At 49.3% G+C, this 23214-nt stretch overlaps 1 protein-coding gene across 1 annotated transcript; it reads left to right on the plus strand.

Moving 5' to 3' along the window:
• The first annotated feature begins 641 nt into the window (after positions 1–641).
• On the plus strand, positions 642–19809 carry KCNV2 (potassium voltage-gated channel modifier subfamily V member 2). Its single transcript, XM_032308712.1, has 3 exons — positions 642–2066; positions 12557–12834; positions 19724–19809. The coding sequence occupies exons 1-3, from the start codon at positions 642–644 to the stop codon at positions 19779–19781; spliced, it is 1761 nt and encodes a 586-aa protein (XP_032164603.1). The 3' UTR covers positions 19782–19809.
• Positions 19810–23214: the final 3405 nt, after the last annotated feature.

Here is a 23214-nt window from a genome sequence, read left to right on the forward strand (position 1 = left end):
TCCCGGGATGGCATCCGGGAATATGCTCTCATTCCTGCAAAGCGGGAAGGGAAACAGAGGCAGAGAAACAGAGACAAAGAGGGGGGGAGGCCCGGACGGAGATCAGACTGGATTCTAAAGCAGTGCTAAGTAGCAGCCATGTGGAAACAACCAGAAAGGATCACGTGAAGGAACGGGAAGGGGCTCACTGAGGTCTTAGGGGATGGAAACAGGGGCCGCGCTAAGAAGCAACAGCTTGTGATCAAGTCCGCTTACGCGTTCTGAGGCCGTGTCTGTCCTCCCTCCCGCAGAGGCCAGGACACAGGCGTCTGGATCCTCGAGTTAAATCGGGGGCTTTCACCCCAGCACAAGCACACTGAGCTCTTCCTAAGGACAGGCCTAGGGGCTGGCGACGTTTTTATTAGCAATAATCCCTGCCACCGTCTGATCACCTACAGATTTACCACCACATAATCAAGCCCGACGTCGGGGAGAGCAGGGAGGAGGAGGAAAGCAGCTAAGAGGCTCTAAATCCCTCCTAACACTTGCCGCGTCCCCAGCGCGATCAGAGCAGCCGACAGCCGTCTGCTCCGGGTCCGCGCCGGGGACCAGCCCGGAGGCCCCCGCGACGGCCGGGAAGGCGGACCGAGGGGCCCGCAGCCATGCTGAAGCAGAGCGAGCGGCGGCGGTCCTGGGGCTACCGGTCCTGGAACCCTCCGGAGAGCGAGCAGGCACCCGAGGCCGGGGCCGGCGCGCCCCGGCGCAGCGTCTGCTCGGTGGGGGCCCGCTCCGGCTCCCAGGCCAGCCTCGCGCCGTGGACCGAGGGCAACTATAACTACTACATCGAGGAGGACGAGGACGGCGAGGAGGACGACGACCTGAGGGACGAGCCGGGCGAGGAGGCTCAGCAGCCCGAGGCCCAGGGCGCCCCGCCGGCCGGCAGCCCCGACCTCGCCGGCGCGCCGTCGGCGCTGCGCGTGAACGTGGGCGGCCAGAGCTACCGCCTGGACTGCCGCCAGCTCGCCTGCTACCCCAAGACGCGCCTGGGCCGCCTGGCCACGAGCACCAGCCGCGGCCGCCAGCTGGGCCTGTGCGACGACTACGAGGAGCGCACGGACGAGTACTTCTTCGACCGCGACCCGGCCGTCTTCCAGCTGGTCTGCAACTTCTACGCGTCGGGGGTGCTGCTGGTGCGGGACGAGCTGTGCCCGCGCGGCTTCCTGGAGGAGCTGGGCTACTGGGGCGTGCGGCTCAAGTACGCGCCGCGCTGCTGCCGCATCTGCTTCGAGGAGCGGCGCGACGAGCTCAGCGAGCAGCTCAAGGTGCAGCGCGAGCTGCGCGCACAGGCGCAGGCGGAGGAGGCCGAGGAGCTCTTCCGCGACATGCGCTTCTTCGGGCCGCAGCGCCGCCGCCTCTGGAACCTCCTGGAGAAGCCCTTCTCGTCCGTGGCCGCCAAGGCCATCGGGGTGGCCTCCAGCCTCTTCGTGCTCATCTCGGTCGTGGCGCTGGCGCTCAACACGGTGGAGGAGATGCAGCAGCCGGCGGGGCCGGGCGCGGGCGGCGGCGGCAGTGGCGGCGGTGGCGGCGGCGGCGACGCGCGGCCCGTGCTGGAGCACGTGGAGGTGCTGTGCATCGCCTTCTTCACGCTCGAGTTCCTGCTGCGCCTCGCCTCCACGCCCGACCTGCGGGGCTTCGCGCGCAGCGCCCTCAACGTGGTCGACCTGGTGGCCATCCTGCCGCTCTACCTGCAGCTGCTGCTCGAGGGCGTCACGGGCGAGGACCCGCGGCAGGGCAAGGGCTCGCCGCGCGAGCACGACATCGAGGCGGTGGGCCGCGTGGGCAAGGTGGGCCAGGCGCTGCGCGTCATGCGCCTCCTGCGGGTGCTGCGCGTGCTCAAGCTGGCGCGCCACTCCACCGGCCTGCGCGCCTTCGGCTTCACGCTGCGCCGCTGCTACCAGCAGGTGGGCTGCCTCATGCTCTTCATCGCCATGGGCGTCTTCACCTTCTCGGCCGCCGTCTACTCCGTGGAGCACGACATCCCCAACACCAACTTCACCAGCATCCCCCACGCCTGGTGGTGGGCCGCGGTGAGTACCCGGGCCCCGGCTTCCCGGCCGCTTCCCCAGCCTGGAGGCGGCCAGTCGGCCCCGTCCCGGGCCATCAGCGGCCTGCCTGGCTTTGTTCCCCGACCTTTTCCCTGCTGGGGTAGGGGCTCCTGCTCCCTCCAGGGCTCTGCTGCCTGCGGCAAACAGAACCAAGCTGGAAAGACAGAGTCCCGTAAGTAACGGAATTCGGCTTGGTCCTAGGAGCTTCCGAATCTAGTTTTTTTTTTTTTGTTTTTTTTTTTAAGGTTTTTTTAATTGATTTGAAAGACAGAGATCACAAGTAGGCAGAGAGGAACGGAAGCAGGCTCCCTGCCGAGCAGAAAGCCCGAAGCGGGGCTTGATCCCAGGACCCTGGGATCATGACCCGAGCTGAAGGCAGAGGCTTTAACCCACTGAGCCACCCAAGTGCCCCCCCCCCAATCTAGATTTAGTCTTACGTCCCTGGACAGGCTGATTTTAAGAAGGATTCCTTGTTTATGTATGTGGGACCCATCCATCCTCATTCTTATTCACCACTTACCGAACACCTGTTGTCCGGTGTGTAAATTTTATCTGATTTCAGGATCACAACCTGTGAAATGGTTAGGATCACGATTTTTTTTTTTTTAAAGAGGACAAATTGGAAGTGGCTTCAGATTCGAAGGAAAGTAAGTTTATGCAGGGAAGAAGTGAGACTCGGCTGACCCGTGTCCACCCTAACTGAGGTCCCACTGCTTCTAGCCAATCCTGAGTGTGGAGAGAAGCATCTACAACCCAGACTTGATCCAGGATCACCGAAGTTCCTTTAGGGCCTGGTATTCTTGTTCTACAGCTGGAGGAGTCGAGGTGCAGAGGGTTTGAGTGTAGACACCCACCTAAAGGTAGCAGAGTGACGACCTAAACCTAAAACCATCCAAGACAAAATCCATGCCCTTCCTACACCCAGCAACTGCCTCTTTCAAGATTCATGTCTAGGGCGTGCCTTGCCTAATTTGCAATCTTTCGGTCATTTTTGTTGTTTTCTTTGGCATTTGTCTCTCTGTAGTAATATATTCCATTTGCTCAAATATCCGCATTTCTGCTATGCTAAGCTAAATCCCTGGGAAATCCCTGAGTCACCGGACATGCTGATGGATAAGCTCACATTTGCGCATAGGAAAGAAGTGGGTGTGTCATTTCTTTATTTTTAAAAGTAGATGGTTTGTAATACTGCTAGAAACATTAAGCAGATACAACCAGTTTTTCCCATGTAAGGAACTGGTTATTTTCAGTATTAACACTGGGTTTGTTAGAACCTCGAGTCTGGTGTGGATTTCTGAGATGAACCAACCCAGGGCTACTAACAATGTAGTTCAGCGAGATGGAAGGTTTACATTTAGATTCTAGTCCCTGATCTGCTAATAATTAACTGTGACCCTGAATAACTGTGAACCCTCACTCTCTTACTCCCTGTCCTAAGTTTTCTTGTCCCTAAAAAAGGGTGGCTACAGGGCGCCTGGGTGGCTCAGTGGGTTAAGCCGCTGCCTTCGGCTCAGGTCATGATCTCAGGGTCCTGGGATCGAGTCCCACATCGGGCTCTCTGCTCAGCAGGGAGCCTGCTTCCTCCTCTCTCTCTCTGCCTGCCTCTCTTCCTACCTGTGATCTCTCTCTGTCAAATAAATAAATAAAAAATCTTTAAAAAAACAAAAAAAAGGGTGGCTACAGAGCCCTATAATGCAGTTAGTCTTTTGTCAGGAAAAAGTAGAACTCCTATGTCAAATAGGATTTGTGGGCTTTCTTCAGTGATGGGATGACATTAGGCTCTTCCCCATGAGCTAGCCCAATGCCACACCTCTGATCACATTCCCGGTGACAAAAGGTCATCCCCATAGTAGATGAACCATGTGTACAGATGGCGCTGATAGAGGATGCTTTGTCCCCAGCAAATGACATTTACTTTGGAGCTGAGTAAAGCAGGAAAGGGGAAGAACAGATCCGCATGCTGATGACACACTCCCAAGTTCAAGAGTCAAGTCTCCATTTAACCAAGTATCTTAGAAGACCAGCGTGCATGTAGGTGGGGCCCAGGGGACATTCTGTACTATACATTCAACCCAGAAAACTTTTTAAAATTTTGTATATTAATACAAAAATTGATAGGAATTCTATTGCTAGTGAGGATTTTTCTTTTAAAAAATTTCTTGAAGCGAATGCTTATTGATTCCATTTAATTTCTTGATCTATGTAATGTACAATGATCCTCAAAACTTTCAAATTTCCCCCTTTTTATGTTAACTAAAACAGTTTTAGTTAAAAACCGTTTTTTTCCGTAAGTTTTCCAATCAAAACTAAAATCACCATTTAATAACACATTTTAACGATGACTGCTTTTGACAAAGCAAGTTTTCTTTTGCGGACATTATCTCCATCAGGCACTATTTTCACAAGCCAAAATTTGCACACTTCTGCCTCACTGTTGACCAACTTCAACCTTTACCAGTAGACTTTGTCCATCTCATTCTGAGAATTCCAGAGACTAGTAAAAATCATTATGAACCAATCTATGTTTCTAAACTAATCTATGATAACAGCAGGAGCAGATCCCCCCCCTTGAACATTCAAACACTGCTTTATGCCCCAGGACAACAGAGATTAAGAAAGTTCTTCCTCATCCTCCTGAAGGCCAGCCACACTGTGTACCAAGGGACCATATTCTCATAGAGCAAAGAGAAGAGAATGCTGCCAAAATGATGCAGACAGAATGCCTTGTTTCCCTATATAGATGCCAAATAAAAGATACAAAACATGAAGACGAATTCTTCATGAGAGTCACAAAATCCATCTTACGCATTCACTGAGCTAGAATTCTTTGATCAATTCCAGGGCACCAAGTGGGTGATCTAAACACTAAGGATATTGGGTTATCAGTAGAACAAAGCCCCCCAAAAGATGACTTTCTGTCTCTCATGCCGTTTACATTCTGATGGAGAAAGAGAATATATAGTTTCAGCTACCGGTGTGCCTCGGATGTGATAACAGGGTAGACAGAGCTGGGTGTGGAAGCCACCTTTAATAGGATGGCCGGAGAGGCCTTCCTGGAGAAAAAGACACTGAGCTGAAATTTTAAGGGTGAGAAGAAACCCTTCTGTACAGACATGACTGAACAGAAATGAGAGTAAGAAGTGGAATCCCAAAACGAACTCCGACACAGCTGTCTCCACGCCTTTTACTGATCACACACACCTCATGATTAAGATTTTTTTTGAGCACACCCCCATGATAAATATGTGTTCAGCTATTCATAAATTATGTTATTTATTGCTATAATAATGATGCATCACAAACTACCCCAAAACTTAAATGCTTAAAATGTCGAGCACTGATTTAGCTTATGAGTTTGCAAGTCAGCAGTTTGGGCTGTTTTCAACCAGAATGTACTTCTCATTTGGGCTGGTGCCAGTCACTCATATGTCTGATGATCAGCTGGGTGACAGCTGGGATCAAAGAGAGGACTCGACCACATCTCCTCCATTCTCCAGCAGGCATGCGCCCATGGCCATGGCAATGGGCAGGACAGGGGATGCAGTTTCAACCACGTGAGCTCTGTATAAGTTTCTGCTCATGTCATTTGCTCAACCCATTGGCCAAACCAAGTCGCAAGGCCAAGTTCAGAGTCCAAGAGCAGACCAGATTAGCGCACCCAATCTAGGAAAGCACTGAAAGGCTTTATGGCAGAGACTTGGATGCAGGAAGATAGAAAGAATTAGGTCCACTGAATCGACATTTTTCCAAAGGAGATGCGCACATGGCCAACATACACATGAAAAAAAAAAAATGCTCAACATCACACATCATCAGGAAAATGCACATCCAAACTGCAATGAGAGATCACCTCACACCTGTCAGAATGGCTACAAAAGTCAAGAAATAACAAGAGTTGGCAAGGGTGTGGAGAGAAAGGAACCCTCATGCACTGTTAAAAGGAATGCAAACTGGTGCAGCCACTATAGAAAACAGTATGGAGGTTCCTCATAAATAAATAAATAATAGAAATACTGTACAATCTAGAAAATCCGCTACTGGGTATTTACCCAAAGAACATGAAGACAGTAATTTGAAAAGATACATGCACCCCTGTGTTCACTGCAGCATTATTTACAATGGCCTAATTATGGAAGCAGCCAAAGTGTCCATCAGCAGATGAATGGATAAAGACAAGGGATGTGTGCGCGTGCACACACACACACACACACACACACACACGGGATATTACTGAACCATAACAGAAGAATGGGATCTTGCCATGTGCAACAACATGGACAGCAACGGAGCACATCATGCTACGCGAAATAAATCCGAGAAGGACAAATGCCACATGATTTCACTTATATGTGGAATCTGAAAAAAATAAAATGAACAAACAAACGAAAAAGCAGAAGCATATCCATAAATATAAAAAACAAACCAGAGGTTGCCAGAAGGTAGGATGGTGGAGGGGGGTAAAATGGGTGGAGGGGGTAAAGTGGGTGGAGGGCAGCGCGAGGTACAGGCTTCCAGTTACGGAATTCTAAACAACGGGGATGAAAGAAACAGCATGGAGAATGTAGTCAGTGGTGCTGTCATCAGGTTGCATGGTGACAGATGGTCGCGTAACAGAATGTGCAGACCTGTTGAATCACCATATTGTTCACCTGAAGTTAATGTCACATTGTGTGTCCACTATATTTCTATTAAAAAAAAAATTAGGTAATACAATCATTCTACTGTAGTAAGCTGTTCCTGCTCACATATGTACCCATCAGGAAACACATCCTCACACAGGTCGGTAGTGTCTTCCAGACGTCCGTGCTGTCTGCCTTGTATGCTCAGCCTCACTACAGACCGATTCTCCAAGCCGTTCTTCCGTGGGCTGCTGCACTTGCAGACAATCCCCAAATCCGACTTGCTTTTCATCATCTTCCCTCTCTCTATGCCAAGGATCTTAAAACCTTCCTCTGTAATTCAGCTCAAGGTTTTAAGAGGAATACAGTAATTTTCATCAGGGTGAATACTTCTACAGCTGCAGAATAACCCCCTGTGGACAGTCACATCTGCAAATGCTCCCGCATTAGGATTTAAGAGCCCCGTCCTACTCGTCTGTCAAACGGAGATCATTTGTAAGTGCTAATGTAATAGGAAATATATGTAAAATGCTAGCCTGCAGTACATCCGCCATAAATGGAAGCTACCCTATCTGTCTAGTTGATACTCTTTATCACGTGGAAGCCATAAGCTTTGCTTTCAGATTCATTTGGGGGGAAATAAAAACGGAAGTGACTCCCTCTCTACTAGAAAAAGAGAGGCTGTAAGACATACGAAGGGGTCAGCTCTTCTCTACTGGGAGAGCCTCTGAGTGCCCAGATGAATAGGTACGCACCCAGGGCAGGGCAGCTCCAGTCATGTTGGGCGCCCCATTGACCCCTCCCACCCCACCCCCTACCCTGGCTGCCTGGGGGTAGGAAATGCATGGCCCAGCTCTGGCAAGAACAGTCAGCTCTGTGAAGACGCTGTCATCACTGGCCTCCGGTGTGGCTCTGTTTTCAAGCAGAAAAGGGCAACTAGACTGTTTAATGGATCATTTCCTTCTGAGCCTCAAGAGTGAGTTAAAACTATAGAAATCAAAGAGAAAACTATGTCATGAACTCATTCCTGCAAAGACGAACAAAACTCTTCAAAAAGAAGATTTATCTCTAGCTGATCAAGCAGATAATTGTGCCACAGAGACCTTTCTCCTATCTTTGTTTTCCCAAAGCATGTCATCATTTCCTTGCAAATAGGTGGCACTTACAAGATCACCGAGATTTTATTTTATTTTAATGGATTGATGGCTTGCTTTAAGAAGACCCATTTAGGGGGCGCCGGGTGGCTCAGTGGGTTAAAGCCTCTGCCTTCGGCTCAGGTCATGATCCCGGGGTCCGGGGATTGAGCCCCACATCGGGCTCTCTGCTCTGTGGAGAGCCTGCTTCCTCCTCTCTCTCTGCCTGCCTCTCGCCGACTTGTGATCTCTGTCTGTCAAATAAATAAATAAAATCTTAAAAAAAAAAAAAAAAGACCCATTTAGAAGTTGCATCAGCCAAGTTAGGAAACCAGAAAAGGCGGGGGGTATTTTAAACAGAAGGGATGTGACGCAGGGTTATTGATACACACGTGTTAGAGGGCTGGAAGAGCAGTAAGGGGAAACGGAGAACCCAGAGATCGGTTCCTGCGTGGAACAGTGGTCAGCCCTAAAACTGGAGGAACAAATAGAAGGTCAAGTTACTGGAACCCACAAGAACAGAGAAGGAGCCACTCAGGGGCTGTCACAGCAACTCCTTGGATGACATCATGAGATTAGTGTTCTCTGAGCCAAAAGACTCCTAAGCCACGGCTATCTGCTTACTGGAGGACGGTGACAGCCCGCCGAAGTGGGAATAGAGACGCTTAGCCCCTCACCCACCTCCCGTGTCCCAACACTATCTCATTTGCAGAACACAACCAGAAGCCAGCGAGCAAGGAGGTCTGGGAAATGTAGTTTGCACCCTCCCAGCTGCGGGACTATAGGAAAGAGTACAGAGGGTGTCTCGCTTGGGACCGAGAGACAGTGGGTCAGTGTCCGACACAGACAGCAGTAAGGGAGGCAGCATCCTCTTAGATCCTTCAGAAATCGCAAAGGAGCCATGAAATGGGGCAAAGGCTCTTAGGCACTACTCTAACTTTTTGCTCCTGTGGACTCCTGACTCTGGAGTGGTCCCCTTTTAGAACTGTGGTCCTCCTGTGGGCCGGCAGGACTTATGGGACATGACGGAGCTGTAGAGGACAGGGAAAAGTACCAAGTAAACCGTGGTTGAGGTTATGGCATCATTACGGCATGCCTTTCCCCAGCTGAGGAATAATCCCACATTTGCCTTGGCTTCCGCTACCTCCTCCTTATTGCGCAATTTCCACGCACATCAGGACTTTAACATACAGATGAGGCAGGTTGGTTCCCATAAGGCCCTCTCCTCACCCATGACCTCATTCTAACAGCGCTTCTACCCTCAAAACATTCTTTGAATTCCACTGAGGAATTCTCTTTGGAGACCGTGATATGTCCACTTACTACTTTGTAATCGTGCTAAATCCTCACCTTTTGGAGGGAGGATTTGATATTCTGAGATACAGTCAGGTCCCTTGAGCTGAAGACTGACATCTGGAGTTAACCCTTGAGGCGGCTAAGACTACTTGTTTCAAGGTCATGCCACTGAATCCTCTGTGCAGATTAAAATTCAAAGAGGAATTCCTCAAATATTTGTAGCCACAGCAGCATGGATAGGCACGTATAGCCTTTGAAGATAAATCCTTTAAAGAACATGCATTAAGATGTGTAATAATTTTAGCCAGAAATCACAAGTCTTCAACACCCCAAATTGTTTGGGAATGCTAGAAGAGGCGTTCATTATTTTGAAAAATCAGTTGTGTTCCCTGGGCTCCTACATGCATGGATTTCTGGGTGCCAAGATTTCATCTATACCTCGCTCATTATGAGGAAACAAACATTCCTTGCTGAAGGAGAAATTTCAGTATGGTCATTCTGAAGTTTGAGAGAAAAACTGGAAGCTTGTCCTCCTTGTAATGTTTAGGAGGCCAAGATTTGCTGATTAATGGGTGAGCTCCTCGGGGAAGGTCACATTCTGGCTTTTGGGACCCAAAGGCTAGGGAAAATATGTAAGCCTCCCACGGAATGGGACATTTCCAGTTTAGGGAGTGGCTGAGCCGGCCAGTGTTTTCGGGGTATTAAGATGGATTGCAGGGATTCTGGTCAGATTTCCAGACCCAGCCCCTCCTAATGTGAGAACGCACTCTGAGGTCACATGTGTCAGTATAGGGCTTTCCATCTTTAATGTTCATGAAGGGAGAAATGGGTTTGGGCTGTGGAAAATGGAGAAGAGATCCCCAAAGCCAAGGAATTCTGCCTTCCTCGTGGAGCCAAGGAACAAGAAGCACATCACTGGTTGAGTCAAACTGTCCACAGAACAGACAAGGCAATGATGAACTGTGCGTTTTGAACAAATTCTTCAGGACCCGTCACACAGAGCCTCCGAGCAGAAGAGACCTTTTCTCTAAAAATAAAGACCCAAGATATACAAAAATATTTAGACCATATTATGAGCCTCAAGTATGTCATCTCCCTTAAGCCAACAACACTCTTTGCTTTTGACTCTCCAAAGTTCAGCCAAAAAAAAAAAAAAAGTCAAGGTTGAGAATGCAGTAAACCCAGTGAGGGACTGATCAGAAGTTTAAAACAGGCACTTGGTCTCAGTTCTCTTCCTCTGGATGCTCCTAGCCTCCTGCCTCCCTTCTCGGCGGCCTCGGCCTTTTGTGGAAGCTTCTTGAACTACCCCTTCCTGTCACTGATCCCTGTTCCCAGACTCCCCGTAGGCTTCCTCCAGGGCTAGCAGACCGAGCCACTCAACATTCATCCAGAGATAGGAGGGCTGTGCTTGGTGACCTGTGGAAGCCACGGTTCAGTTCAGTGTACCCAGACAGAGACCTGACTCAGGTTCTTTTTCTCCGGGCATGGCCAGGGCTGAGAGAGAGAGAGAGAGAGAGAGAGACACACACACACACACACATGCCCATGAGTGAGATCACCTTACCACTGCCTGACATCATCCTTTGGTGCCAGAATCTGGAGCCAGAGTGCCCCCCACCCTGTTCCCCTCCTGTTCAGCAGGATCCAAGCAGGGGCCCGTTTCCACAGCCCGTCGCTCTAGGAAGCATGAGAACCACTAGCCTTCTCCTCGTACCCTGCCCCAAGCTCTCCTTCAATCCCTTAACACCCCTGCGGGGTAGGTACTGCTCCTCTCCCTGTATTTCACAAGGAGAAACAGAGACAGAGGGCATGCGGGAGACTTGCCCGACACACAGCTGGGAAGGGGATCCAGAGCCATGTACCCAGATGCCATCTGTCTCCTTAAGCTGGTCTCCGCCATCTTGCCTCTCTTAGGTGCTTGCTTGTTTTCATCCCCCGGGGGAAGGGACAGCCCACCCTCAGCAGGGCCCTGGCAGTCAGAGGTGGTACGTCCCCCACCCCCAAGAAGACGTCAGGCTTTCACTTTTTTACGGTCTGGGTGGAGCTGTGTTTCTTATCAGCAACACCAGATTAGCCCAGCTGGCCTGCTTCTCCGTTCCATCCTAACTAACCAATCACACGTAGTTCAAACTGACCCTTACGTCAAAACAGAAGTGTTTACTAAGCTAAACACCACCTTGGTACAGGTCAACAGGCTAACTGTGCATTCTAGTACCATCTGCCAGAAAATTGTGGCAATGCCACAGATCAATGCAGCAAACAGTGCCCCCTGGAGTTGTGCAATGCACAGGAGGTTTTGTTTTTGTTTTTTGTTTTTTTCTCCAACTAAGCAACTAAGCCCTGCCTACAAGCCTTCTAGTCATTTAGCCACTAGTCTGGGGGCTGACGGGAGGCTCAATACATGAGGCTTAGAAAAATGGGCCCCAAGAGATTTTCCCAGGTTTTCTCTGGCTCCACTGACTGATAACTAGTCCCACGGGTATCTGCATTTTAAAACAGAAGCTTGTTAACCTAAATAAATCTCTAATTAGTGGAATTCAAGGCAGTGTGCAAGAGTGATGGGAGAAATTTCATGCAGGATGAACATATTTTTGGTCTGTGATGTCTTACGGAAAAGTCCCTTTGCAAAATAATGAGAGTGTGTTTCTCCAGACATTCGCAATTAGAGCACCTTCATATACGATACCTCATTTGAATGACATAACAACTCCGAGAAGTATTATAATTGTCTCCATTTTAAAGATGAGAGAAGCACCACAGAGAGGGTTGCTCGCTGCCTTTTGTGGGCCTGATCCTGGGTTAAGTGCTTTATACTCCTTTTCTTATTTAGTCTGCAGGAGAAGATGAAGAGTCGGCTGTGATCCTCCGATTTTAGATGAGGAACCAAAGCTCAGAGACTGAACATCTTACTTGTGGGTGTTCAGCGGCGAAGGGTCAGAATTAGGACTTGAACCCATGTGTGGCTGGTTCCAACCCTTAGCTCTTCCTGGTACACCTATTAAATGGGCAAATCCAGGGTCCCTGGTCCTAAAGCTGGCCCCTCTGAGGGGAGGCAGAGGCTAACATTTATTGAAGCCATGCTCCCCAGGAACTTTACACAGTGCATTGTAGATGCTCTCCACAACCCCTTAGGCGGCTGTGATTCTCCCCTGTATTGTGTGTAAGAATATGTGTAATAGTCAGGATCCAAGCCCGGGACTCCCAGCCCCACAGCGTGTGTTCTTTCTATGATGGAGATCCTGCAGGCAAACCTTCTGGTACCCCCTAAAGCTGGCTCTGTGGGAGCCGTTATCTGACCTACGTGTACCTTCAGGGAGACAGAGGACACTTTCCTGCCTGGTTCTCTCCTTGTCTTCTCCCCCGTCACTTGTCTTCTCCCCCGTCACACTGCTAACTGTTCCGTCCCACTTTCTTTCCCCCGCAGGTGAGCCTCTCCACTGTGGGATACGGAGACATGTACCCAGAGACCATCCTGGGCAGGCTTTTCGCCTTCCTCTGCATTGCTTTTGGAATTATCCTCAACGGGATGCCGATTTCCATCCTCTACAACAAGTTCTCTGATTACTACAGCAAGCTCAAAGCTTATGAGTATACGGCCATGAGAAGGGAAAGGGGAAAGGTAGAGTTCCTGCAAAGAGCCAGAAAGAAGATGGCGGAGTGTTTGGCTAAAAGCCTCCTACAGCCCCAGCCAAGGCCAGCGAGGTGATGTTTCAAAGGACACATGGCTAGTAGACCCCGCGAACCTCAAGGTTTTAGTCCTCCTTTGTATTATCAGAATGGACAGTACAAGAACACAGGAGACAGTTCTACACAGCGGGCATCCAGCTCAGAGTTCTACTCCTGGAAATGTCCATTTTGGCCCAGACTGGGCCTGCCTCCTTTGTTCTTTAACCGTATTGTGGGAGTCTGACCTCCCCAGTGACACTGGTCACAAAAACTTGAGGAGCAACATCTTCTCATGGCTTCTCAGTAAGTATTTCTGAACTTGAGTTGACATGAGAAGAGTTTCCTTGAAGAAATAAAACGGTTTTTCAGAGAGAAAGAGAGGCTTTTGCAGCATGAGCTTTAGTTAGACCAAGCTTAAAGGCCCGGACCTACCGGATGTAGGGTTTAGGGAAGTTGCTTTAACTGTCTCAGCCTCAGTTTCTTCAATTGTAAAAAGTAGGTAATAAGAACAACCTTGTGAGATCAGCTGGGCATTGGAGATAATAAATATTCAATAAATGGTAGCAGTTAAAATTGTGAGTGGTTATTGTATAGTACTCTCCAGACAGGTGGTTCTCAGCCCAGGGGCATGTGGCACGCCCAGAACCCCTTGCTCCTGGGACATCTGGCCATGTCTGCACATGTTTTTGACTGTCACCACCGTGAGGGAGGGGAGAGTGGCGACAGGCATTTCGTAGGTGGAGACTCGGGCTGCTGCTGCAGGTACTGACAGCCACGTAACAAAGAATCATCGGACCCACAAAGTCAGTGGAGCCAAAGCTGAGAACCCTCATCTAGACTGACCCACGGTGGCCCCAGACCCTCCCTGTGAAACACACCCACGCGTGCCGATCGCCCTCCCTGCACAGGCACCCTGACATGTCCTACCTTCTCAGGCCGCCTCTCCCTCACCTTTCCATGCAAAGAAAAAACATTTTTTTAATCCTGACCTTTGGACACCTGTTCCGGACCAAGCACTGAAGGAAGGGAATTCAATCCATGGGGCTTTCTGCCCTGGGCTGGTCTGTGGGTCAGAAAAACAATCCCCACTGGGTCCTGGTACTTTCTCGCCCTGTCCCTTCTCCTTCTAGTTCCTTCCTCCCTCCATGGGACTGCTGGGAAATTGCATTTCTGGAAATTAAAGCTTTGTTTGAACTGAGCAGAGATCACTCCTGTAACTAGGGCTTTTGCCATGCTGTCCATCACATTTGTCTCAGGGCACCAGTGGACCTCTCTTTGTACGAGGAAAGTGAGAGTAATTGTTTTGTGCATTCTTACTGTGACAGGCACTGTGGGTTTTACTTCATCATCTGTAACTTCATTTCATCCTTAATATATCCCTAAATAGGGCGCCTGGGTGGCTCAGTGGGTTAAGCCGCTGCCTTCGGCTCAGGTCATGATCTCAGGGTCCTGGGATCGAGTCCCGCATCGGGCTCTCTGCTCAGCAGGGAGCCTGCTTCCCTCTCTCTCTGCCTGCCTCTCCGTCTACTTGTGATTTCTCTCTGTCAAAATAAATAAATAAAAAATCTTTAAAAAAAAAAAATCCCTAAATAAGGTATTATATTTCAGTTTGGTTAGGAAGACAGGTGTAGGCTCAGAGAGGGTAAGTAATTCTGCTGACACAGTCAGTAAATGGTGGGACTGGGTTTCAAGCCCAGGACCATCCGATTGCTCAGAGTCTAAACTTGTGGTTCTGTGTCTTGATAGTCAGAATGCTGAGCCCCACCGCCCAGAGCACAGATTCACAGGTCTGGGGTGGGACATGACAATTTATTTGCATTTCTACCAAGTACCAGGTGATGCTGACATTTCTGTTCCAGGGTCCGCATCTTGAGAACCGTGAGTCTGAATCACCTCACAAAGAGCTATGACTACAAAACCAGATGTACGTCTCCCCCTTATTCCGAAGTGTCCTTAACACCACCATAAATGACCTGGAGTCTGAAGGGTGAGCAGAAGTCCAATCCTTGGGAGGGTCACTAGATAACATACAGGACATCCAGGTAAATTTGCGTTTCAGATAAATAAGTACTTTTAGTAGAAATATGTCCCAAATACTGTGTCATATACACTTCCACTAAAAAACTATCTAGTGCTTATCTGCAAGTCAAATTTAACCAGGTATCTCATATTTTTATTATCCAGCCAACATGAATCTACCGTTTCTGAGATACAAAAGTTTCTCATAGGGATGGAAATCACCCTCGAGTCCTAGAACCCCCCCAAACAGCAAGACCCTCAGCCAGGGGACACTTCTCTCTCCTCTTGCTAAATAAAAAGAGGGAGGGGTTTTGAATTTGAACCCTTGCCCTGATGTGAAAGCAGAGCCCCAGCACGCAGGAGGTCTGGAGCAGAGCTTACACAGGCGCCTGACCTGCTCAGGACAGCAGCAGCCCCTCTGGTCCACCTCCAGCCTTCCAGCTCTTTCTGAGGTCTCCGGTGGAGGGGTTTGTTGACGAAGTACATCTGCTGGGCTGTTCAGGGCACAGGGAAGAGGAAGAGCCAATGTTTGCCACATTCCCTCCCTGGGCGCGGGGCAGAAGGGATGCCCTAATGGAAAGAAGTGGGGACTGGCCAGGGATATAGGCAGGGGAGCCTGGTGGAGCAGAGGAGCTATTCCAGGTCCCCGGAGGGATCCAGTAAATGGCAGTGTGCCACCCCCCACCCTGTCTCACTAGGCACATCTGTTCAGACAGCTGTGCTCCTCCCTTCTAAGACAGCGGCAGGAACAGAAGGGAGTTAAAACCCAAGAGACCAACATTCCAAAAGCCCCACTGTGTGCCAGGCACAGAACCATAATTTTTCACCGGACCCTTGGCAGCCCTAGAAAGTGGGTTTCAAGGTTGTCACTTATAGAGGCTCAGCCACACTGACCCTGACATAATCGTTGGATCTGGATTTGAATCCTGGCTCTGTCATTTGCTAGGAGGTTGAATCAAAAACATCTGAGGATTGGGGATTCCCTGTGGTTCAAGCTAGTAGTTGTATGATCGCTTGATTTCTCTGGGCCTCTGTTTCTGCCTCATTCAAGGGGAGATCACAGTGCCTTTGTCGGGCTGTGCAGTCACCACACAACAATGTATTAGCAACATTTGCACACATGTCAAGAACTAACTAAATGTTAGCTGCAATGATCACCAGCAATTTTCTGGCTGCACAAGGAAATGGCACGAGCCCAGAGAGGATGACCTCACCTGTTACCAAGGAGAGAACCCTGCAGGTGAAGACAGTTCAGTTTTTGGAATCCTGTTTCCAGCCCCTTGCCCATCCAAGTCCCCCCCCGGAGAAGGATCTAGATCAGTTTGTCTGATGGGACTTTCTATAATGCTGGGAATGTTTTGTGCTACGCAGCCCGTGGGACTGTTGAGCACTTGAAATGTGGCTACTGTGATTCGAAGGTAAATTTTTAAATTTCATTTCATTGAAAAATTTTTTTTTCCCAGATTTTAAGTCTCCGCTCTACCCAGCGTGGTGCTCAGACTTACGGCCCCAAGCAGCAAGGGTCACATGCTCTACCCACTGAGCTGAGGGTGCCCCTCACTTCTCGGAAACTCTAAACGGTCACTCAGGGCTGGGCAATGCAGTCATGCACTTTTCTTCTGCCCTCTTGGGGGCATCCACTTTGAGGCTAGAAGGGGCATTTGGCTTTAGGGAGGGGAGTGGGCCTGGGAAAAGAAGAAAACGTGACAGTCCCCTGTTCTGGCTCAGAGCTGGAATGGGTTTCCAGGACAATAAGGACAGCACTGGAAGTAGAGGCTGACACTCTGACTCGTGGCCTGGAAGGGCCTCTTGAAGAGCGAAGAAGAGAAATCCAGCAAAGCGTGCCCAACAGAGAGCGCTCTCGAAGGACCACGTCTGTCATTAAAGTGGGTTGCAAGATTCACCCTGAGGAACTTCCGGGCTCCCTCACTTGGGTCAGCCCAAGACCACATCCCATTTCCTTCAATTTCTAACCCAAACTGGATCAAAACCACTTCCCTTATTTTACCTCAGCTTCAAGGATATAAGCAGACATGTTCACAAGACTCCTTTCTTAAAAATAAGGGAAAATATGAAATGATCACCTAAAAACAACCATATTCCCCAAGAGCCTAGGTCCAGGCGAGGTTAAGGTTAAGTTTTGTTGAGCTTCAGATTCGCTTCTCTGAGGCAGATGCCCCGACTCCCTGAATCGAGAGGTCTCCCTCCTCCCTCTTGTCCCTCCCTGTTCCGCTCCGGTGGGGCTCTACAGCTCATGAGTATTCTGCCTTACATGTCTCTTCCTGTGTGCTGGGCCTTCGCTCCATGTGTGCTTCTAGACGCGTTACTCAACCCTTGCTGCAGCGTCCACGAGGTCTGTCTCTTGTATCTGTACCACCCAGGCTCCCTTGCCCTCTAGTAGAGTATCAGCAGTTGAGATGAGAGAACATTCTGGGCATTACTCCCCACCCTGTGTGTGTGTGTGTGTGCGCGCACCAGTTTTCTGGGCAGCATCTGAGTTCCTACAGTCAGCCAGCAAGTGAAACAGCCCTCCTGTCCAGCCATAGCACTCACAGCTTCCAGAACACCTTCCCCTCCAGTTGTCCCTTTAGGCCTGAAAGTGCTAATGGCCTCTTGATGCTTGTCACTGAGTGTCTCACCATTCCTCGTTGGTCCCCTTAATCCTCAACACACCTCTGTAAAGAGAATATTATCTTTCTGAAAAACCCTTTGAGTATGCCAACTCTTTCCCACTGGAATCCTAATTGGCGTCTCTTGAGAAAAATATATTGGTTTATTCTTCCAGTCACTACTGTAAAGATGAGGTATTTTAATCTGAGGATTCAAGACTCCCAGGACATCACTCCAGACTGAGAAGCACAGCCCTTGGATGTACAGACGAGGAGCCGATCCAGCTCAGAGTTGTTTGTAAGGCAGTGATGACTGGCATCCTTAAGTGCCAATAAATGATTCATGCTTCCTGCCAAAGGCCTCCAGCTCTGCTCTCCTTGGGAGTTTTCAATGACAGCCTGTGCAGCTCCCTTCCCCAGCCCCATCCCATACATACTAATGGATTTCATGACTCCATGACGGAACACTGTGCATAAGATAAATGAGAATATACGCACCTACACACAGACATGTTGGTGTCCTCCGAAGACATCAAGAAACCATCTTGCCCAGGCTCCTATCTTTACTTTAGTAAGTTTTTATTAACCTTGTTTTGTAAGTGATAGAACTGAAACCCAGAAAAGCTAAGAAAAATGCCCAAAGACGGCAAACATTTGTTTGCCATGCTGCCACCCCCTTTCTATGCCCACAGCAGACATTCTTAATCAATCACATCCCTCCTTCCCATTAGGAAATCTGCTCATCACGCTTCTATAGCAGCCAACTTGGATCTGTCAGATCTGACATTCAAGACCTATCTGCTATCCTAGCACGTGCTTGGATTTCCAAAAATTAAGAAATCCGTCTCTGTAGCCTTCTAGTGCATTCTTCTTTTTGAAGGATTTCCCTACAAATCCAGAAAAACTGCAGACCATGCTCATGCTATCCTTAATACTATTAAGCCTTGGTAAATGAAATTCCCTGAGTCCCAGTTTCCTCGTCACAATACGGAGATTATCAAGACCTTCTGGGGAGGATTAACTGCTATATGAATGACAAGCACCCAAAACAATACTCATCCTATAGTAGGTGCTCGGTTCATGGTAGCTTTCATCATTCACTTTCTATAAACAGAATGTCAGTGATGTTCATCGGCCAGAGCATGCCGTTCTGTGGTGATTATTAGTGTCCGCAGTCAATGGGCTGTCCACAAATATTTTAGCCCTCCTCGAATACAAGCATGGTAGATTGCATTCCTTCACCACATTGGCCAAACAGATGTGAGCAAAAGAGATGCATATTATTTCTGCATAGTTACCAGTCTTGTTTTTTTCTGTGTTGCTAACTGTGGAAACATGTTAAGATAAAACATCCATCTGCCAAGGTCTGTGAATAACTACGATCAGCAGAACCCCAGGTTGACCCCACTGGACGTGTAGTTTAAAAGAACTATGCCTTCTTTGGATCAAGTCGCAGATTCTGGATTGGTTCTTTCTGCAGCCATAACTCACCCATTTGGTGAATACTCCTTTTTTGTATCAACATTCCAGGGAAGCTGAAATTTCTCCATCTTACTCTAGAGAAGGGACTTGAAATATTCATGTGTTTAAATGTTCATGTCTCCCCAAGTCATTTTCTACGAAGGGCTGGAGGGTAAGTCAACTTAAGATTTATCAAATACCCACGATGGGCCAAGCATCATTCTGGTCGCTCTGTGTGAGCTAAAGTGCACACTTCACACAATGTCTGTCCCATAATAAATATCCAAGTTCACGTTAATCATCATGTCATTACGGTTGTCACTATTATGCATCATCTCCAGTCCTTACGACCACTCAGTGAGGCAGGGACTGGTATCTCCACTGGACAGAAAAAGAAAGTAAGGCACAGCACAGTTGAGCCATATTTGAAGCCACAAGGCTTCAGAGGTAGAAAAAAAAGCAGCAAGGATGTGAAATCAAGTCCACCTGAAACCAGAGTCCGTGTTCTTCCCACCTGCTCCGTACACTGCCCAGTGAAGACCGCCCATGGTTTGCAGAGCACTTCCCGGACACCTCTGCTTCCCACTGGTGGGGCGGGTACTCACCATCAGACCTATCCCTTGATTTTACCAAATACAACTACTCTAGGTTAATTCATCAAGGACAGAGAGAAATTGGCCTCCCCTAGGTCAGCTCGGGCATGGAAATTAAAACTTGGCATGCGGAAGAGAACTGTTTTTCTGCCAGCTTCAGAATTCACCATCAAGAGGAGTTTCTCCCTCCGTCTTCCTTCAAATTTCTTTGGACTCTCTAGCTGCCACTTATTTCTATTTCAGACATGGCACAGGGCAAGGGACCAGTGAGAAGTTTGCCCTATCCTGCCCATCCCCCTAAAGCTGAGGCCAATTAGGGAGGAAAAGAGAGAACCCAAACACGGACAGACCCGCCAACCGACCTCAACTCACGACATCTTCCTTCAGGCCATTTATTTCATTAAAGCACAGGGTGCTCCAGGGAACCTCAAGAAAGGGGACAATTTCATTTTCCCCACACCTTGGAAATTAAAATTCTTTCCAGAAAATAATTTGCTTTGTTCTTCGAATAGGCTAAGGAGAGGAGAAAAGGGGTCAAGGAGTGAGAAGAAAAGGAAAGTCCGGAAGGGACGGAGGAAGGGAAGGTGGGAAAAAACCAGATGCAGGAAACAGGGGAGAGAGGGACATTAGGAGCCAAAGAACAACAAGGACACAGTCAAGGAGCAACAGGACTGATTCATGGTTTCATGAGATCAGCACCTCATCTAAATTTCCATCTTTTTTCAAAATTTTAATTGGTACTCTATTGCCTGCCAGTCTCTCATACCTGGAGTGTTTCCTGGGGTTCCCTTCCCTGAGCTCCCACCCACGCCCTCAGAAAAGGCTCAGCGGCTCTCACAGTCTAGTTCCGAACTGTGGTTCATCTTGAAAGGACACAAACTAATGGGAAGGAGTAACTTTCCAGTCCAACTGACTTGGGTTCAAAATGCAGCCCTAGCATCTCTTTTCCAACAACAAACATTGATAACCATGCATGGGCCAAGCACTGTTCTAGACACTGGGCTGTAGTGAACTAGATTCCCTGCCCTCATAAAGCTTCCATTCCACAGAAATAAAAGGAAAATAGGTAATATTTTAGTGATAAGGACATTGAGGTCAATAATCCCTAGAGAACAACAATATCAGGAGAGGGGCACTTTTAAATGGAAGATTGGGGCAAAGCCTTGAAGGAGTGGAGGAGTGAACCCTGCAGCTATTTGGGGGGGCAGAGCAAACCCCAAATACAAACACTGGGCCAAGATCATATACTTAGCGCGGGTCTCAGGATCGACGGATTCTAGGTCCTGATGCTGTAGAATTTTCGCAGTTCAGACATAAGAGTGAACTGGAAAAAGAGGAAGTGATGAACAAAATGTATGACATTGGAAATTGACTTTAAGGTACAGCTTTAGTTCCCTTAGCGACATGTTGTAGAGTAAAAGCACGTGCCTGAAGATCTGAAGTAGAAGATCAAACCATTGAAGGAATCCAGAAACCAGCGCATTCGAAGGGTCATCTGTGTAGGTGTCACCATCACCAAGAACTGGGCCAGACTGGTGTTGAAGAGAATGAAGGGGACCGGGGTCCTGCTCTTCAAGGAATTCGAGGGAGGGCCCAGAGATCCCTAGAAGGTTATGGTAAGAAGGGAGAGGGATCTGAAGATTAGCAACGCAAATCTGGTTTGGAGCAGAATGACCTGGAGGCAGCCGAAAGGAGCAGAGGACACCTATCTTACCGCACGTCTAGTAGGTAACAGCTATTGGAATGGAAACCACCACCACCACCACTTGAGAGGACTGCAAGGAACAGGGTCCTCAGGGGAGAGTCAGATACCAGGGAGCGTCACCATGTCCCAGGAGGGAACCACAGGTACTTAATGGGCAAGTGGCCCACGGACACTGAACAATGTACATGGCATAGAACAGCCCATAGCTGACCGGCCCACCCAATGGTGCCTGCGGTACAAAACCTGGGATACATTTAGGAAATGAGTGCGTTCAAAATTCAAAGAAGAGGTTCAGGGTACAGACGGAATTACTGACGATTGACGCCAGTTCCAAGGCCCCCAGGGGAAGGGCTGTAGAACTTGGGAAGAGTAACGGTTGGGTCAGAACAGGGCGTTTCAGAGTAAAAGTTCAGGCACTGATCCCAGAGGCCCAGCTTCACACGGTAACTCTCATAAACACGGACGAGGTGGCAGTGAGACTGGCTGGCTGGTCTCAGGGCAGGTGGTGGTGGGGCTGTAGGTACAGAAGGGGGGGGACATGAAACCCTGGATTCACCGCGGGCTCACACCGATGGAAGCATGGCGTGGGGGCAAGAGAGAATCTGCTCTGGAGCACCAGTGCTTAGAATTCCCTCTTGGCCCTGGAGACTGGCGGAAGGCAGGCCCTACATTCCAAGCTCCTCTTGACTCCTGCCCTTCTAAGCTCTGTGTCCTTGGGCCAGTTACTTAACCTTGCTGAGCGAGTTTCATAATCCATAAAGTGCCCAGGAATACCTCCCTCACAGGGTTGTCACAAGGCTTAAAATGAGACAATGTACATCTAGAAGATAGAGTCTAGCATGTGATGGGCGCTCACTGGTATCAGGCCCATGGCCTGTGGCTCAGGTTACACATATCTGAGTTTAGATCCTGACTCTGCCTCTCACAAAGGGTATGAACTGGAGCTAGTTACTTAACCTGCCTGAGCCTTTCTTTTTTCTTTTTTTTAATTTTTTTTTTATTTGACAGACAGAGATCACAAGTAGGCAGAGAGGCAGGCAGAGAGAGAAGGGGAAGCAGGCTCCCTGCTGAGCAGAGAGCACATGCGGGGCTCGATCCCAGGACCCTGAGATCATGACCTGAGCCAAAGACAGAGGCTTTAACCCACGGAGCCACCCAGGCGCCCCTGAGCCTCTTTCTTGCCTGTAAGATCAGGAGAGCGATACCAGGCACTCTGGTCTCCCGTAAGGAATACACAGAGGATGACGGAAAGAGCTGCAAGGCCTTGCCTTCTCCTTGCTAGAAGAGACCCCAAAGCACAAGAAAGAAATTTCCTCCTTTTCACCCCTATTTCTAAGTGAATCCCCAGGCCTCTGTGTTCCGGGCTCCCCTGTCCCAGGGAGAATCAGGAACTTCTTAAGCTGTTTTTGGTGCTTCTACCAGGGCCTTTGTGTGGGAGGCTGAGCGCCTGAAGGGGTAAGGTGGGATCATACTAAACTGGAGGGCAGCAGAGCCTGGAGTCTGGAGTTGACACTGCATGATCAGGAGCCCACACCCAGGACAAGGGAGGCAAGTTTTCTGGGATGAGGGACAGAAGCAGTCTGCAAGGAGAGGACAGGGGCCCCGATGGCTCCTAAGGCAGACCTGGAGAGGTGTGGCACTGCTCCTGGGACAGAGCCCCTCAGCCCCGCCACCCTGGTGGCCTTTTCCGCAGCCTGGAAGTCGAGGGCACCCTGTCATGGCTACAGCAAGCGTGCTGCCTGTTTCTTTCCATCTTGTTCTTGGCTCAGAGCACAGCAGCCCTCCTGCTCCAGATGCCATTCGATAGCTGTGAGTCAAGGTCGCTCTGCCCACGGGTGGCCCTGGAGGTCATTCACCGTTTCAGCATGGGGTGGGGCCACTGCCTTGCCAGACATCATGGGCGGCTGCAATGAAGGCATCCTCCCTCTAGGGTGGCCTCCTTTCCAGTTGGCCTCAACCCAGCCTCCGAAGTTCAAGCTCTCGCTTTCCGCTCTCTTCTTGGTGCCTTAGAATCACTCATCCAGATAAA

This window comes from Mustela erminea, chromosome 12 (assembly GCF_009829155.1).
Source record: "Mustela erminea isolate mMusErm1 chromosome 12, mMusErm1.Pri, whole genome shotgun sequence".
NCBI classification, from domain to species: domain Eukaryota; kingdom Metazoa; phylum Chordata; class Mammalia; order Carnivora; family Mustelidae; genus Mustela; species Mustela erminea.

Excerpts from the sequence above, each read along its gene's own strand:
- KCNV2 (XM_032308712.1), top strand. The coding sequence starts at position 642 with ATGCTGAAGCAGAGCGAGCGGCGGCGGTCCTGGGGCTACCGGTCCTGG. Across the intron at positions 2,067-12,556 it reads ACGCCTGGTGGTGGGCCGCG|GTGAGCCTCTCCACTGTGGG; the intron begins GTGAGTACCCGG and ends TTTCCCCCGCAG. Across the intron at positions 12,835-19,723 it reads CCCCAGCCAAGGCCAGCGAG|ACATGGCACAGGGCAAGGGA; the intron begins GTGATGTTTCAA and ends TTTCTATTTCAG.